Source organism: Eumetopias jubatus, unplaced genomic scaffold (genome assembly GCF_037043125.1).
Source record: "Eumetopias jubatus isolate StellerSeaLion01/CBP00866 unplaced genomic scaffold, mEumJub1_p1.0 scaffold_9, whole genome shotgun sequence".
NCBI lineage: Eukaryota > Metazoa > Chordata > Mammalia > Carnivora > Otariidae > Eumetopias > Eumetopias jubatus.
Window position 1 is genome coordinate 122,375,256 of NW_028274815.1, and position 18,804 is coordinate 122,394,059.

At 40.9% G+C, this 18,804-nt stretch overlaps 1 protein-coding gene across 3 annotated transcripts in view; it reads right to left on the reverse strand.

Annotated features, from left to right (window-relative positions):
* Positions 1 to 18,804, reverse strand: part of CHD6 (chromodomain helicase DNA binding protein 6) — a 192,517-nt gene that overhangs the window by 76,662 nt on the left and 97,051 nt on the right. For all 3 annotated transcript variants that reach the window (XM_028121909.2, XM_028121911.2, XM_028121910.2), the window contains exons 9-16: positions 18,148 to 18,234; positions 17,809 to 17,943; positions 13,984 to 14,105; positions 12,307 to 12,550; positions 10,912 to 11,088; positions 10,180 to 10,323; positions 6,705 to 6,960; positions 5,717 to 5,927 (exon numbers count right to left, since the gene is read on the reverse strand). In XM_028121909.2, the coding sequence (XP_027977710.1) occupies positions 5,717 to 5,927; positions 6,705 to 6,960; positions 10,180 to 10,323; positions 10,912 to 11,088; positions 12,307 to 12,550; positions 13,984 to 14,105; positions 17,809 to 17,943; positions 18,148 to 18,234 (1,376 nt within the window). The remainder of the gene's footprint in view (positions 1 to 5,716; positions 5,928 to 6,704; positions 6,961 to 10,179; positions 10,324 to 10,911; positions 11,089 to 12,306; positions 12,551 to 13,983; positions 14,106 to 17,808; positions 17,944 to 18,147; positions 18,235 to 18,804) is intronic.

An 18,804-nucleotide genomic window follows, 5' to 3' on the forward strand; every position in this document is an offset into this window, starting at 1 on the left:
GCTCAGTTGGTTAAGCATCTGACTCTTGATCTCAGGGTCGTGAGTTCAAGCCCTGTGCTGGGCTCCACGCTGGGCATGAAGCCTACTTTAAAAAAAAGGAAAAGAAAAGAAAAGAAAAGAAAAGAAAAGGAAGGAAGGAAGGAAGGAAGAAAGAAAGAAAAAGAAAGAAAGAAAGAAAACTCAGTACTGCAGAATATCCAAAGGGATCAGGCATTGGGGGCACCAGGTAACCCTGAAAATGGGGATGCAGAGTCTAAAACAGAGGAACTGGCTGAATATCTGGCAAAGTATCAGCCTACAGATCACCGACTCCAGCCTCAAAGCGGGTAAAACACTACTGCGCTCTACCCCAGGAGATACCAATCACGGTTACTTCTCTCTAGCCCTTCCCCCCAGTCGGCTCCCAGTACAGTCAAATTCCCACCCTTTAGGCAGAAGAGAGGAAGAGAGACACCCTGAAGTACAGACACTGGACGTTCCCCAATGAGACGGTGTAGCTAAACGGACAGTGTTCACACACAGCATCTGAGTCACCGAGGCTCTGCTTCTGGTACAGACTGGGAAGGCCCTCACACACCAACCCTCCAGCAGCAAGTAACCACCAGAAAATGGACAAAATACAAAACACAAAATAAAAAACCCACGAATGAAGAGAAAAACCGATCTGAGGGCCCTGGAGAGTTGAGGCAAGAAGGCAGATTTTGGAGAGGAACAGAAACTCGCAGTTTTGGCCTGAGGCGAAGCCACCGTGTCGGCAGCAGAGGTACAGGCAGCTAGAACTCGGATAAAAAGCCCCTGTCTTTCAGACCAGAGGCACCAGAGGTAGGAGTGTGGGGCAACCAGGACTGCCAGAGGGTGAGGGGGATCTACAGAAAGCAGAGACACAAGGCTCTGGCGCAAGACTCTGCTGAAGACTGGCTGACCTCTCCAATCACACATGCTTGGGGAGCCCGAAGGCAGCCTCAGCTCAGCCCACCACTGCTGCTGACCAGACACTGACAGGAAGCGCATTCGGACTCCCAGCCAGTTAACTGCCTCCAAATAAAACTCGCCATCTTCACAGCAACAGAACAGAATCCTGAATCTCCACAACAAAATATTCACAATGTTCAAGGGAAACCCCAAAATTAGGCAACAAAACTGTGTGAAGAAACAGGAGACATGTGACCCATTATTAAGGGAAAAGGCAATCAACAAGTGTCACATCTAAAATGTTATAATTAAAGCAGCTATTACAATTATGCTCAGTGAAGGAATGTATGTAATAAAGAAAAGACAGGCAATCACAGCAAAGGAACACAAAAGTAAGAATCACGTGGAAAGCTTAGAACTCGAACACAATCTCTAAAATATGGAAAGCACTGAATGGGCATAGTTATAAGCTCGGCGGAAATGACTGAGAAAAGAGTCAGAGTGCCAGAAGACATATAAAACAAAAGACAAAAGAAAAAAAACACACTGAGACAAATAAAAGAATAGAGCCTATGGAAAGTGGAACAATACAAGAAGGTCAAACACACAGGTGACTGGAGTCTCACAAAGAAATAGAAGAATGGGGCAAAAGGAAAAAAGAAACTGAAGGAATATTGACCCAGCACTTCAAAGTTGAATGAAAGATAAACATGTACAAATTTAAGAAGCTCAATGAAATCTGCACAGGATGAATGCCACACATCACAAACTGCTGAAAATCAAAAATTAAAATAAAATCTTAGTAAAACAACACATTACATACAGGGGAAAGAGGGACATAAATGACTGCAGATCTTGTCAGAAACCATGGGGCCAGAACACAGTGGAGTAACATTTAAAGTGCTAAAAGGAGAAAAAAGGCCAACCTAGAGTTCTAACGTGAAAGGGATACAAACGAACAAAAAGAAAAAAATCTGACTGGGAGAAAACAAAAACCACCTCTATAATGATTCATCTCAGAAAGGCAGACAATGCACCTATAAAACAACCAGTTGAATGCTACAAAAATTGAAAAATTAGAGAAGAAAACGTTCTAGGAAATTGAAAATATAATTACATAATGAAAACCTAGGGGCTAAAGTGGGAGGGCAGAGTACGAGAAAGAATCCCACCAGAGGTGTGGCAAAACATAGTGAGATGGAAAGGGAAGAAAATCAGGTGACCGGTCCAGAAGGTCTGGCATATAAATAACAGGAGTTCCACAAAGAGGAAACAGAACAAGAAGTTTTAAAATGGAACATAAAATACAAATTCCCCAGAACTGAAGGAACACAGATTTCAGATGAGAAAGACCCGCTCAGTATCCGGTTCAACGGACCCCATACAAAGGACAGTTCAGTGTGTAATTCCACAGCACTGGGACAAAGAAGATAAATCAAAGCTTCTGAACAAAAAAACATGTCACATACACAGACCAGGAAGCACAAGGCCTTTGAGCTTCTAAGCAGCAACCATGGAAACTAGAAGACAGGGGACCAAACCCTCAAAATTCTGTGGGGAAATTATTTCTAACCTAGAATCCCAAACCCAAACAGTTACTCAAGAATGAGAGCAGACTGAAAACATTCCAGGGAGTGTCCACATTCACTTATCATCCACCCTTCCTCAGAAGCTCCCTGAAGCTGTCCATGGGATCCACCGAGGAGATTTCATTCAGGAGGAAAGGGAAGACACCTGTCATGTGATGAAGGCAGGGAGAGCACAGGTGGCGGAGTGTACCAGGAGGGAAGGGCAACTGGCCGGAAGGCGGCCCCGAGCAGATGCAGCGGATGCGCCTGACTGCAACAAGAGGAGATTTAGCCAACCAGGGTACGTTTTGGAGCTGAAATTATACTAAGGAAATAGAAAAATAGGCAATCAAATAAAAAGATAATTTTTAGTTTCAGGGAAACTAAAAACTGTGGGAGGAAAAAACTGTCAACAGCATACTAGATGGCTGGGCTGTCACTTAGCACTGGCGTTAAGTCATGTGGTGGTGATGAGGGGCGATGAGAGAAGACAAATGCTCATTATCCACAGTGGGAACAGGTAACACCTAAAACTAAAAATCATCAAGAAATTACAACTACTAACATTTTTTAGGTACAGCTATAAATACTCAAAATAAGAGCATAAAGAGAGTTTAAAGTAATAGTTTCCGAGGCTGGGAAAATTGGGGCTGGGTGAGAAGGATGCTATCAGGGAAGGCACTTTTTTGAAAGTCTAACAAAATAGTTTGGCTCTTTAAAATATGTGCGTGTGGGGACGCCTGGGTGGCTCAGTTCATGGTCCCAGGGTCCTGGGATTGAGCCCCACATCGGGCTCCCTGCTCAGCGGGAAGCGTGCTTCCTCCCTCTCCTACTCCCCCTGCTTGTGTTCCCTCTCTCGCTCTGTCTCTGTCAAATAAATAAAATCTTAAAAAAAAAAAAAGTGCGTGTATAACTTTGCTGGAAATAAAAACTATATTAAAAAGAGAAAAGTAACAATGGTATTAAGGCCAGAAGAACCCTGTTGGATGCAGCTGGGTTTGGGTTTACAAAAAAAGTGTAAAGAAAATACTTAAGAATATTTATATGAGTGTGTTGTTGAGAGATAGGGGAAGCCTTTTTAATTTAAGCCTATTAGTTTAAGCATTTAACTTTAACCATATATAAGCATTTACGTTTATTGAAAGCTGTTTTAAGAGTCTGAAGATGTGAGTTTTGACTATTACAAAACTTGAAACTTCTAAAAATAAGATAAACAAACAAAACCCATACCCATAAACAAAAAGTCAAAAAAAAAAAAACACACACTGGGGAAGTAAACAAATCATTCTTATAATAAAAAGGCAAAGAGCAACAGAAAATGGAGGAAGAACATGAATAAGCAGTTCACGCACACAAAACTATAAACAGCTAAAATATATGAAAAATATTTACCCTCATTATTACTCAGAAATACAACTTAAAACAAAAGACCGTAATTTTGGCTCATTGGATTAGCTAAGATTAAGTGGCAAAAACATTACTGATCAGAGTATGGGGGGGAGCACTGCTGAAAGGTATAAAAGTAACATCTTTCTAGAGGGTGTTTTGGAAATAAGTATCAAGTGCTTTTAAAATTGTACATAAAAATTTATCCCAAGGAAATAACTGGAAACATTCACAATGACCCTAAAGGGATTACTACAGAGTTCCTTAAAATCCTGAAAAACTGAGAACAACCTATGAGGCAGAGTATCATCAAAATTATGGTGTAGAAAATAAGTTTAAAAAAAATCATGATATATTAAATAAAAAGGTGAACTACAAAGTAGAATGTAGAAATATAAACAAATGGACAACACAACTAAATGTCTATATGCACAAAATGAAAAAGACAACCCCCTGAGTATGAGTGGGAGCTTGGAGCCAGTGGTGGGGTTATTTATATCTGTATTTTCAAGAGAAATTTAATATTTAAATAATTTCACAACAAAATGAGCAATAGATGAGAAGGACAAATAGAAGAAAAAGGAGCTAAACAGAGACATCTGTACTTAGTAAAGGTCTGCTAATTACACTGCTACTCATTTTGGGGGGTTCTTTAAAAAACAAAAACTGCAAACTAGTAGTTGTATATATTTTGAAGAGTCATAACGTATTTATAAGAACAAGTGTTCTGGCAATGGGTTCCTAATCTATAGTGAATTTATAAAACATGAAACTGCTTTAACTAGTTTTGATTTACTCACTATACCTTCCTCAAAGAAAAAATTAATGTAAGTCAAGAATTCTCTACCTAAAGACCTCTACTATAGGACTCTGAGAAATTTTTTTATTGTCTAATTTGATTTTGGAGAATTATTTATGTAACATTAAATGTCAGCATATCCCATAGTTGAATCTGTCACTTCTTTTAATATTCCTTCTATAAATTATATGTTACAATAGCAAACAGAATTTTCAAGGGTCAGAATATTTAAGACAACTGTGATTTGCTATGATTACTTTATGAAACCAAAGCTTTCCTTTAAACTTAGCAATGCTTAAACTAATAGCTTCTATGACCTTGAAAAGTCTTTTACCATTGCATAAATTCTTAAAAATCCATTTATCATCTTTGGATCATTGATGTAGTCCAGTGACTGGAAACATAAGGTCCACTATAAGTAACAAATGTAGTGCCCACACAGAATCCAAACAACCCATATAACATAACACCACAGACTTTTCACCTGCGTGAGTGATGGAACTTAGGCTCAAGGAATTATAGGAGTATGAACAAGAAAATAGACTGGAATGCCATAGCTAGAGTATCATAAAACCTTAGAGGGTTTGCTGAGAAAGGACATAAAGTATCCCCAATTCTTTTTTTGTGAGCTGTCAGCTTATACTCTTTTAGCAACTTGATATAGTGATGCTTTCCAGGATGTATTTCTCCGTCATTATTAAGGGAAAAAAAAGAAGAAAAAAAAAAAGCAAATCATTGTTTTCTTAACCTTCTCTAATGCTTCTGAATTCTGTTTCTTACAACTAAAGATAATATAAACATGTAGCATTTCCTTTTTAAGCAAAGCAAGGGCTCTACATCATAGCCTGTGAAATTAACTTTAGGCAGTTAAAATTGGGCCTACTTGGTCACAGGATTTAACTCTGAACTTCAATCAATCTTTAGGAGATTACTTTTCTCCATGTTTGAATGCTTTGTTGTTGTTAAAGCATAATTTTTAGATGAATCAAAAAGGTACCCAAAAAAGAACTGCCTGCAGCGTCTGATGCACAGCTCTGAGACAAGTTCTCACCTTCTCTGGATGAGATAATCTTCCAGGATATCGAGACAGCGCACCATCTGGGAGAAGATGAGTACTTTGTGACCACCTGCAATCAGCTTAGGGAGCAGTTTATCAATCAGCACCAGCTTCCCTGCTGCTTGAATCATGGCCTGCAGCTGAAAGTCGGGGGCATCAGGGCTGTGGGTTTTCCGGAAATCTTCCAGAATTTTCTCCTCTGCCCCTGGAAAGGAATGGAACAAAACTATTCCTCGAACAAACTCTGAGGGCTCCCTGCTTTACAGATCCTAAAAAAAATGAAGTGAACTCATAGATCTGGACCAACAGTCCAGTGAGGCAACGCTGGGTGTGCACAGCTGGTCTGTGCCCTCAGCAGAGGGCTCTGCAGCGGAAGCACGGCCACTGTGCAGAGAACAGAGGGGCTCTGCTTTGCTGGGAGACCTCACCAAGTAGAGAAAGAGCTTTAGATACCAAGCTGACTCATTCAAGTAAAGAAACCTCCATAGAAATGTGACAAAAAGACACACCTCTTGACATCATAAAAACTAGCTATTAGTAAATCCAAGCCACATTTTGATTTAAAATTTTATCAGAAAATTTTATTGTAAAAAAGCTTCTAATGTGTTCTCTGGTTAGTACAGTTAACTGTTAATTTACCTGCGGATTGCATCATGATCATTTATTCAGCTAAGTAATACAATTCCCTGTCCCGAAGGGCACGGTATGGCCAGACTACTGGTAAATAAAGGGCAGCAGACTGAAGAGTGCTGCCCACCTTCTGATGGCAGAGTTGGTAGAGAACTTAGCTCTGTGCACTCACTACTAGATGGCTTACCCAGATCCACCAACCTCTCTGAGCCTCAGTTTCATACATCATAAAAAGGTGAGCATACATACATCCTCCCATTTAATGTAACTCAATACATAGGACTGTTGGTCATCATTAGCTTTTGGCAGAAGCCATGGCAGGCCCGAGTTGCTCCCCGCTTCCCAAACTCACCATTGATCAGGTAGGGATGGTTACAGCACTTTCTCAGCTCCATCATGGTGTTGATGAGATTGGGCATGTTGTGTTGATTTGCCCCCTTGGTCAGGAAGGAAAAGTTCTTCTCCAGGATGGCACGGTAGTACTTTTTCTGGATATTGGTCAGCTCTACTTCAATGATTGTCTCTTGTTTGGGAGCAAGGTTCTTTTCCACATCATCTTTCAGCCGCCGAAGCATCATGGGTTTTAGGATAGATTGCAGTTTCTTCACCTGTCCGGGGAAATGAGACCTGTTCACCTACCCATATCTGATTTTAATGATTGATTACTGGGGTAGTCCAACCTTCACTACACTCTCCTGAGCACCTCATCACAGTACTGTGGGAGTAGACTGAATGAAAGATCATGACTAATCCCTGAACATGGGGAGTTTATAATTGGACCTCAAGGAAAAAAGGGATCTGGTTTTAATTCCCAAGTAGTCACTGAGAACCTAGGTGGCAACCTTACAAGAGATAAAGGGAGAAAGATATAAAAGATAGTACCTACTCTCTAGGATGGCAAAAACAAATCCCTCTCGCTCCATCATGCACGCATGTGCAGCAATGACCTGAGGACAACTTCAGCTATGTGAGGAGAGACAAGTGACACACTACAAAGGGGAGACTTAGATGCTGAGAGAACAAAGTAAAAAGTAGAAGCGATTTGGGGGTAGGCGAAATGTGTGAAGGGGGTTCAAAAGGGGTGAAAACTTTCAGTTATAAAATAAGTCCCGGGAATATAATTTAGGACATACTGACAACAGTGAATAATACTGTATATTTGAAAAAAAAAAATAATACTGTATATGTGAAAGCTGCTAAGAGAGGAGATCTTAGAAGTTCTCATCACTAGAGAAAAAACCTATAGCTCTGTGTGTGACAGATGCTAACTAGACTTAGTATGGTGATCGTTTTATAATATGTACTTACATTGAACCATTACCACACACACCTGAAACTAAAGTTCTATGTCAATCATATCTCAGGTTAAAAAAAAAAAAAAAGAAGTAGAGGCAGTCTGGAAGCACACCCCTCATACAGCTTCTAAGTAACGCCAGCAAACACGCTTGGAGTAGAAGCATGTAGAGAGTTAATGTTCTAAGATGATGTCTCCCATGCCATCACGCAGGCTGTCACATCAGGGGTACTCTGAGCTGACAGTAGTCTTTGCTATGATTTGTCTGTTCTTCTCCTAACAGCCCGAATCTGGACAGCAGATCTCTACTCACCTGACTGCACTGGCAAGGTGACTGCTCCCTCTCCCAAGAAGACAACGACAGAAAAGGGATTCAAAATCAAGGCACCTGACCTAACCCTGAGCTATGACAGGATACGAATAAGATTAATCCTGGTAGGAAAATAAAATAAGGAAGGGTAAGTGCAAAAGATTGAGTTTCAAGTCATAAAGGGCTGTTCAAAAATGTTTCAGGGCGCCTGGGTGGCTCAATCAGTGAAGAGTCTGCCTTCGGCTCAGGTCATGGTCCAGATGTCCTGGGATTGAGCCCCATGTTGAGATCCTTGCTCAGCAGGGAGTCTGCTTCTCCCTCTCCCACTGCCCCACCCCCCTGCCTGTGCTTTCTCTCTCAAATAGATAAAATCTTAAAAAAAAAAAAAAGTTTTAAAAGATGGTACATTCTGCATAAATAAGTTGTGTGCAGTGTCAATGCTTCCTGAAAAAAATATAGTGACTTACAGACAGTGATTAGTAGCGTTATCAAAGCATATTTTAAACAATGATGAATATGCTTCACTTTGGAAGCTGATGTGTTCTGGAACTTTTATTTCCTATGATTCAAAATATACACATTTGATGCCATTTTTATGGTTTTCTCCTAATTAACCCCAATCCTAAATCTAACCCATTCATGGGACCTTGATTTTACCAACCATGATACTTAGGAATCTATCTCCCAAGTGGACTAGGAATGACTACATAAGATCCCAAAGAGAAAAGACACAACTAGATAATTATTAAAGATATGGACAAATGCCAATCTGCCACATGCTGGGTTCAGCTTTGCCCTTCACTTGGTTCATACCTTGAATCATTTAGTATACTACATGCCAGACACTGTGCTGGTCAATACAACAAACACAACTTTGGAGAAAAGGTGGGCCTTGTCCTCAGGGAGGTCATTGTCTAGGAAGAAGAAAAAATGCATACCACAAAATAAGTGCAACAGGAGAAGAGGACACGTTGCTAATGGTCCAAAAATGAAGAGAAGGTTGGGAGCTGGCTTTTGAAAGATCAATAGGTACTGCAAACGTAGAGAAGTGGAATGAAGTTTGATTCTTCACTGCCCTGAAAGTCTGACTTGCCAAAGAAGTAGAAACAAACTGACTTGAACCACAGTGTATACTCCTGACATGTTAGTGAAATTCCCAAACCTTGTCAGTCCCCCAATTCTCTGCCCCAATCCACTCTCACACCATTGCTAGGTTAATTTAACAGAACTAATTATGTCATTCCTGCAATCAAAGCCTTGCATTGCTTCCCTAATACCTTCCAAATTCTTCAAGCCATCTTCCAAGACCTTCCCACCATATAATCCTTACCCCTCTGGCCTCATCCTGCACAATTCATCAACGCGGTTCCCAGCTCAACCAGATGATTCCCTACACCTGAATAAATTCCATGGCTGATTATGCCAGGTGTTTTTTCTCCTGTGCAAAGGAGTCACCATCTTTTCTCTCTCCACGACTAAAAATGTACCCACCTTGCAAAGTCCATTTCCAAATTATTCTCTCTCCATGAAGGCTTTCCTGATTCCCAAACAGAGGTGACCTTCTCTCTTCTAAAATCCCCAATTCTATTATTTGTTCCTCTTATGGCATTTAAACTTGCCTGGCTTATTTCTGTAATTTCTAGTCAAGATTTCTATCCACCATACATACTTACCACTGTTGGCTGTTCTGAATTAGCTTTTAGTCCAATAAGCTAGACTCATGACTAGATCTTTGAAAACCGGGAAACCTGGTTGATTTGGACAAAACTGGACTTACCAACTATTCTAGTACATGACTGCCTTCTTTTCCTCACTACCTGTGTAGTTTGTTGTACTCAAGTAGATGAGCCTGGGAACGTGTTGCCGATTACGTAGGAGGAAGGAGGAAGGATGAAGAAAGCAGAGGAAGGCACCGCACTCCGGAGTTCAGGGTGGAACAAAATCACTGACCTCACATGTGAGATCAACGAAGACAAGAGGCCGGACATGCTAACACAGGATTATGGTGGATACTGATTCATTTATACCTCCGGAGTAATAGGAACTCCTAATAATCAATTTACCCTCCTCAACAAAGACAAACAAGTTAAATAAAGGAGTTAATGCTCATTTTAGCAAGGATGTGAGAACTTGCTAATGCCTGTCCCCACAACGACTTGTTCTGTCCTTGATGGTAAAGGTAATCAACACATCGTCTCCTCAGTCCTTCAGGCCCCTGTTTACCTGTTCCTCTGTTTTCAGATCTCCAAATTCCTCTAAGAAAGCAGTCTCTGAAGGAAACTGTGATGGCTCCAGAAAATTCAACAAGCTGAAGAGCTCCTCCACAGAGTTCTGCAAGGGTGTCCCAGTGAGCAGCACTTTGTGTTCCTGCACAAGTTAATAGTACATGATAAGCAGTGGTGAGCCACCAAAACAGTATGCTTTTGAAGCCAGGGCATTCTGTGCTCGCTTTGGGGCAACTCGGTTTTGCTTTTATGAAAAGATAGGATGCTGCTGTTTCAGGGCGGGTACGGTCGATTAATAGATCAACGTTCCTTTCACATCACTGATTCCAGCGGCAATTTCACGTTAGTGCAAGCAACATCCATCCATTCATTCATTATTACTACCCTCTACGTACTGGGCACTGTGCCAAGGCTGTCATCCCTGGTACCAGATTATTCAAGGTCTTGGAAACAAGCCGAAACACCTTACGTTTCCAGGTCACAAATTTCATGGTATTTAAGACTACCCTGGGTCCCCTTGGGAATCTATTTGTGGAAAGGTCAAATTGTTGACTCAGTTTGTAACAAAAACCCTTCTGATTCCTGCACTATCAGAGATATATAGATGGCAAAAAGAAAACTCAGAATAAACAGACCATGCACAAGTAAGCTACATGCAGAATGGCTACAGAATGCTTCCACAGTGAGTAGATGGAACCGGTGTCAATGTAAAGAGCTTGCTAGCTCTCACCAGGGCCATGAGCTTTAGACCCTCCAGAAGTTTGCAGTTCCTGTTCTTCAATCTGTGGGCTTCGTCAATTATCACACAGCTCCAGTGAATCTTTTTCAGCTCTGGGCAGTCTGCCAGTATCATCTCAAACGTTGTGATGACAACATGGAACTTGAAGACTCCTGAAAGGGGGTTTCCCTGAGGGTGACACAACGGAAGGTGAAGCTTTATGTCATGACTACAGAATACAGCTGACGCGTTCCCAGCAGGAGCAGAGGAGGCAGCGCCGTAAAATGGTAGGGCCTAGGTAAGAGAAGCCAGTAAGCATGGTACTTCCTCATTTGGGAAAAGAGAATATAAGGATGAACCAGCTATTTAGACAAGAGAGAGACCTCATTACATCGATAAACAGAAGTAAGAGACACGGGCCCTCACAATGGTGAGACATACGAGCAAATACGGAAGACACAGCAAGGAAGCTTTTTTATTTATTAATTGCCATCATAAGGAAAGCAGATGGGTATTGATTCACACGTTCCCAGCCAGGACTGGTCTCAACCACGCAGAGCCTGAATACCCAAGGAGACCTTCTTTGCTCCTTTTCAGATATGGTTAATTTCACCTTGGACCTGGGGTTCTAGCACAGGTTCAAAGCCCTGCTCCTGATTCACCCGGGACAAGAGCTACTGGGCAGGACACATCTTTGTGCTTTACCTCTCTTAGTGTTGCCATTAAAGAGCAGAGCTGCATCATGTTCGAGCACATCTTAAATTTCTTCCAAGTGTCTCCTTTTGCTGTTAATGAAATGCCTGGGGGAGGAGCACTGGCTTTCCTCTGGTTGGAGTCATTTAATTTTCACCTTGTTTGATTATGAAAACCAGTGGCCAGGACAAGCTTACAAGCATACTCAGTAAAGTGACTGTAAGTAACAAAACCCCCAAAACCCCCACAGTCTATTGTGCTTTTAACAATTTAAATCCTGTCTTCCCTTTATCCTCCTCTATCAAATGTGTTAACCTCCTCTCCAAACTCCCTAGGAATCCATCCTCTGTACACTAATTCTTCCACTCACTTTTTTTACTGAGCCATATAACAAGTCAGATAAAGTCTTCTGCATATCAAAGCAACTTCATAAGTCAACCAAGAAGCCAAGCTTTCAGTATCCTACAAAGGATAGAGCCTCTGGCATATTTCAGAGAGTGGAAAACATGCCCTACAAATCCTATGTTTTATCACAAACTAAACTACCAAAGAGAAGCAAGAAGTCTGCCTCAAAAAACAGAAGACTCTACAAAACCAGTCAACGGTAACCCAAGGTGCAGGGCATTAAAACTCCTGAGGGCAAGTGACAGAAAGGCTGTTCTGAATGATGACATCAGGCCATCACCAGATCTCTGAGACCTGTGCAAGGCTCACCTGTGCGTCTCTGTACACCATCTCATACTGCTGGATCATCTGCCTGCTGATCTGGCTGCCATGATACACAATGGCATTCATCTCTGTCCACGTCCGGAACTCCCGCTCCCAGTTCGTGATGGTGGAGAGTGGGGCGATGATGAGGAATGGGCCGTGGATTCCCCGGAGGAATATCTCAGAGAGAAATGTGATGGACTGGATGGTTTTCCCGAGGCCCATCTCATCAGCCAAAATACAGTTTTTTCTGCAGAGAGTAAGAAATACAGATAATTCATCATCAATACAGGAAAGTGGTAGAGGCTGGGTATAACTCAAAAGATACTTCAGAAGCACACCGTGACCTGTAAGGTCATCAGTGAAGGGCCTTATTGGCATTTTCCAGAGATGCAACTGAGGCATGTTTTTATTCTTATGATTCACACCCTGCCTACTTCCGAAAAGGAATTATGGCAACTTGAGAGAAAATACAGGAAAGAGGTCCATACACTATAAACTGAAAATACTAAAAATTAAAATAACAGTGAGACTGGGGCGCCTGGGTGGCTCAGTTGGTTAAGCGACTGCCTTCGGCTCAGGTCATGATCCTGGAGTCCCGGGATCGAGTCCTGCATCGGGCTCCCTGCTCAGCGGGGAGTCTGCTTCTCCCTCTGACCCTCTTCCCTCTTGTGCTCTCTGTCTCTCATTCTCTCTCTCTCAAATAAATAAAATCTTAAAAACACACACACACACACAAAAACCTTTTAAAAAAAAATAACAGTGAGACACAAGGAGAAAAAAAATATGCCTCAAACCTAAGCCAATTTCTGTACCTGACAAACTTCATGGAAGCCAAGGCAAAAATAAAAAGATAAGTAACATGATTTTCACTGTCCATTATTTGTGTCATTGAGGGTGAACTTTTAACCCACACAATAAATTTTTTATCAGAGTAAAAATGTTGGTCTGTCCCGGTGATCCAGAATTCCAGACTGCACAGAGCTGGGGCACTTGGAAGGGTGTGGCCCGAGTCAGTCTCGCTCCTTGCTGCACAGGTGGGCACTGGAAAGCTTAGGGGAGCTTTCTGGTCCAAGTGGCTCTGTGAATAAGTGGCACAGACTATGCCTGGACACAGGTCACCAGGGCCCCATCTTGTGTGTTCTCCACGACAGCCTGCTGTCTTCAGAATCCATACTAGGGCTATACTCTAGAATGTTACAAAAATCTCAAATTTCATTTGTTTCATCTAGATTCTGATGGCAACTGAAGTATGAAGAGTCCAAAACCGAGTGGTACAGCCCCAGCCTAGAATATCCAGGGCTCACAAATAAGTAGCAGAGTTGGGGCTACAATCCAGATGTTTCCTTTTAGAGCCAATTTTTGCTAAAGACTTAGAACGATCTTTCGGATTTTGTTTCATCTAGGTTGGGCCTAACCTTTTGGCTAGAATGGCAAAGAAAAAAGAAGCATAAAGTCAACAATGTCTAAAATCATTCCTTGTGGTTGGAGAATCACCTGACGTGGAGTCTTGGCATGCCTCATATACAAAGATTACTACCCTAAACCTGCGGCTATGTTCCACTCTCTCACCACCTTGCTAGCTACTGCTGTTCTAAGCAGGCTCAGGCGACAGTTTAACTCCAATACAAACACTTGGGGGGATAACTGTCCGTGAAGACAACCCTGGTTCTGCTTCCTCACCTGTTATACCAGTTAAAAAGAAGCCAGTTCATCCCCTCTAGCTGGTACTCCCGGAGCTGGTTACTGTTCTTATACTCTCGAGACTTCTCCAGTTTCTGCCAGGAGTCTGAAGCAGGCCTCTCCTGGTGGAGGAAGGCAGACAGAACAAAATACAGAGAACGATGTTTGAGGAGCGTAACACAAATAGGGATACAGGATAAGAATGGGAAAGGTGGCAAATCTCAAAACACTGTACTAAAGCTGGCTGGCTTCAAGCTGCAGTTACTATGATCTGAGTAAGGTGTGTACACACACACACACACACACACACACACACACACACACACACACACACACACCTCTGATATAAGGCAAGCCCCTATATTTTCTAGCTTTCACCAAACTAAGAACATCTCTATAAAATTTGCAAGTAATTAATGAAGAAGAGAAACAGACCCACCTACAATCTTGGTACTGTTTTACCCAGACTCCTAGATGCCACTCTCACTTACACTTCCATCTCCCTGCAAACCAATAGTAGTCAGGTGTTTTGGCTTCCACAGATAATTTTTGTTATTTGTGCATGTAGCATCAGCTCAGGAAAGTACAGTGGGTCAAATATTTTGCTGATTACTTCCTAGAATCAGTATAAGGCAAAAAACCTGTAAAATCAAAACTGTAAATTTCTTAAATATCCCATAAACATATTTTCCCATATAAAATACTGATTTCCAAATATAATTGATCTTTTCCCTACTGATAGGGAATGCCATATTTATCACATACTAAATTTCAATATATCCATGGAGCTCTATTTAGATTCTTCATTCTGTTCCACTTGACTGTCTAGCACTGCAATAAAATCCAATTTTTAAATTATTATATCCTTTTATCTGATTAGGGAATTATTTTTCAAAAATGTCTCATCTACTCTACCTTATTCACTATTCTGTATAACTTTAGAATCAATTTGTCAAGTTCTCTTAAAATCCCATTGAGATTTCAATTAATCAGGAGAAGATTTAAATCTTTAGGTGTGGAGACTTCCCATCCAAAAATTCTATTTATTTAGGCTTTATATTATTTGGACATAGACTTGGTTATTTTGCTTATAGCAAATTGAGCCCCTAAATTAACAGTTTATAGTCTTAAAAGTTAAAACATTCCTAGCTATAGCTTACAGTTACAAATGAGAATTTTGAGACTGTAACTTTTTTGAACAGTTTTAGTCTTTGGTAATTCTACTTTGGAGTTACTACAATATAGTTTATACTTGAAATACGTTATTAACTAAAACTAAACCACTTGCATGTGAAATTAACAACATACCCCCCAATTACATCATTGATATTTGGAGGTAAGTAAGTGAAATTTGTCCATGATCTTTCAGAAAAATACACATCACAGCTTACCTACAAAATTACTACAGCTGCAATTAGGCTAAGCCCTTTAAAATAGGACTCTGTTGAAAATTATTACTAGTGTATTATTACTAATGTACAGATATAGGTGCTTTTAAAATAAGGGAGAAAATAATTTAGTATGTAAGAAAACAATGACTTTAAAGAAAAAGGTTTTAAGCAAAGATATTCCTATATAAACCCTCTTGCTCTGTTCCCTTAAAAAAATGACATTCTTCTTAACCTACAGGAACCAGTCAACGTGGATCCCCCGAAGTCCACTTACCCCTTTAATCGGGCATGCTCCCCTACTTTACTAGATCCTGTGGGGAGACTTTCTGAAATGTTCCTCTAGTGACTTACATGGCTTACTCTCAGCACTGTTAAGTACCGGAGGATGGAATTTCACTGCAGATTTCTACTTTGCTGCCTTGGTTGCACTCCAAAAGCAGAGGCATCACGCTCCAATCCAGTCAATCCAGCCTTCCCTCCTTCCCCAGTGCTAAAAGGTTTAGTTGAACATCACCTACTGGCCAGAATTTCAGCCATCTGAGCACAAGACCTGAAATCAGCTGGAAGTTTCTGGTTGACTCCTAAGTGGTATAGACTGCAGGAAACAACATACCCCAGGGCTCCACAGCCTTCAATGGCTACTTAGTTAACTTGAAGGAGGAGAAGTGATTCTCAGAGTCTCCATGATGGCTCCAGCCTATTAAAAGACTGCTCCTGCTTTGCACAATCATCACGGACAATGTCACTTCTTGCTTTCTCAAAATTCTGTATTTTACCTATATGTAACTAATTTTTACCAAAAAGCTTTCAGGTAGAGAATGTCCTATTCATCAACTTCAAATCCCAGAGTAAGATCCCTTTAAAAAATTATTCAGGTAAACTTTCGTTTGGAGCTGGTCCTTTTCTTAACACATAAAAAGACAGCTTTAGTTATGTTGTGAGCTACCATTCCAATTCAGAATTTTTGAGATAAAATTTCAAAATGTGCATTTTAAATGTGAGAACAAATAAATCAGAAATGAAGAGACAAGTGTGAAATAATACCATGGTTCACTGAGCAATGAAAACAGCAGCATCGCAATAGCAAAGACGTAAAGGAAAAGGGAAATTGCCTGAAAACACCTGAGAATTCATATTCTTGCCAAATGCATGCAGTGAGTCTGAGGAAATAAGTGGGATTCAGGCTGAGAGAGTAAGAATCCTGATTAGTCGGAGACACTAACTTACAGTTAGCTTCAGAATGGACATGCTCTCTACTCTCTGCCCCACACCAGTTTGCCCCTGCCTTGTGCCACATGTCCATGTGTGTCCACGCACACACACGTCTACCCTGTTAACCTGAGAGCTCCTGGGGGCTGGGTGTGCACCCTCTTTCTTATTGTATGTCACTCAAGAGACAGCCAACAGCAGATGTTTAACAATGACTGATGAATTAACAGCAGACAACAGTTGTAGGAGAGGGTTGAAAGAGAAATTTATTAACCAGTCATGTAGACAAAACACTATTAAAAACTATGTAGATTTCTAATCACAGTTCTGCACCTCACGCTTCCTCCATATACTTCATATGCCAAAAAAACCCACTGCTTTTGAGTAGACTCTGACAGAGATCTAAGTTCAATGTCAAGCTCTTGTCTCCTAAGTTCTGACTTTCCAGGGATATAAAAACAACTACAAATAAATAATAAGGAATTGGATAAGAGTTTTTCATATAAATGTGGTGACTTTTTAAAAAACAGAAACTTATCATTCCAGTCTATAGCCATATTCAACAACTCTGATTCTCTTCCCAAGTGAGTCACATCTTAATCAGGCTCTTCCAATTCTACATCCTTTTAATTATTGTCCCTCTATATACAACTACTTGTCAGGTACCCTGGGACATTTACGCAGCTCGGGTGGAATAATCCAGAATCAGAAAAACAAACTGATTAAATAAATATATTTTGAAAATCTATGTCCTCTCGGTGAAGTCCAGGGATCTACAGATAGAAGATAGTTCTTCCCCTTAAGAATATTCCAGTTGAGTAAAGGCAGAGGATAAAAACAAAGAAAAAAGATCACTGATGGGGCAAGAGGTAATAAGAAACAAGAAAGATACTAACAATTTATTGAGCTTCTTTCCCATGCCAGGCATTTCTTACACGTTCTATCTTACTGACTCCATACAGCACCATATACGAAGAAATAAAGCTCCTATTCAAGGTTCTTAAATGTCACACACATCAAAATAGAGCCTACACCTAATGTTGAACAGAACGCTAGCAAAGTCTGATTTGGGGAGAAAAACATACAGAACTGCAAGTTCAATGGAGAGTGGCCAAAGGTAAGACACCAACAAAGACCACTTCTGAGCACAGACCCACAGACGTCCAGGATTGCCAAGGTCATAAAGTTAACATGATACAACAGGTGCCCAACAGGGATACATTACCACATGCTTAATTTCAGGGAGAATTTGAAGAGACTCAAATTCTTTAACTTTTGCAGGATCTACGTCTTCCTCTAGCTCCCATGTGCTTTCTTCATAAGGCAGCGAGCACCACTTCACCAGGTAATGTGTCACTTCCTGGTGGGAAACAGGAGAGGAGTTTATGTTCTACTAGATTAAAGGAGTCAATCATACTCCGGCCAACCTCTGAAAAACCCACAATGACTAATGACTATCACACACAAATGCCTTTAAAACAAAGACCACATGTTAACAAAACAAGCAAAATATGTAGTAAGAAGGGAAGGCTCTTTAGGGGAGTCAAAATGACAAAACACCCACCTCTCCTGTTTCTGCATCTTTGGTGTGGGCCACCTCCAGGACTCGATCAACTTCTACATAGTCCGGGTTGAACAAGTCTTCATCAGGCTAGTGCAAACAAAGGAGAACAGTTAGAAAGTGTCCCCCTCCCCTCAAAACCAACATATAGGGGTTCATCTGTAAGTGACCCCCTACTCTGGGCTTATCAGGAAACACAGAATGGAAGGAGTAGCTTGAGAATAAAAGTCACAGCACAGACATTTCTTCACTGTCCCCAAATCCTGCTCTCCATGACTGAATTTATAGGTTACACCACGGCCAGAGTAAGACTCTCCTAATGGTCATTATAGTACTGCACAAAACTCAGCACAAGGATTCCCTTTTTCTTACTGCTTTTTGTTCCAAAGATAACCCTTGGAAACTCAGAATTAGTTTCTTTTTCTTCTACATACCAACAATAGTAGCAAACATTGGAAGGAGGCATGAGGGGAGCTTCTGGGGGACTGATAATGTTCTATGTCCTGATCTAAGTGGTGGCTACACAGGTGTGTTTACTTTGTAAAAATTCACCGAGCTGTACCCTTAGGATTTGTTTACCTTCATGTACATTATGCTTCCCAAAAAAGTGTACTTATGAAATAATAAGCATCATTTGGAAATATTTAACCTGTGTCTGGA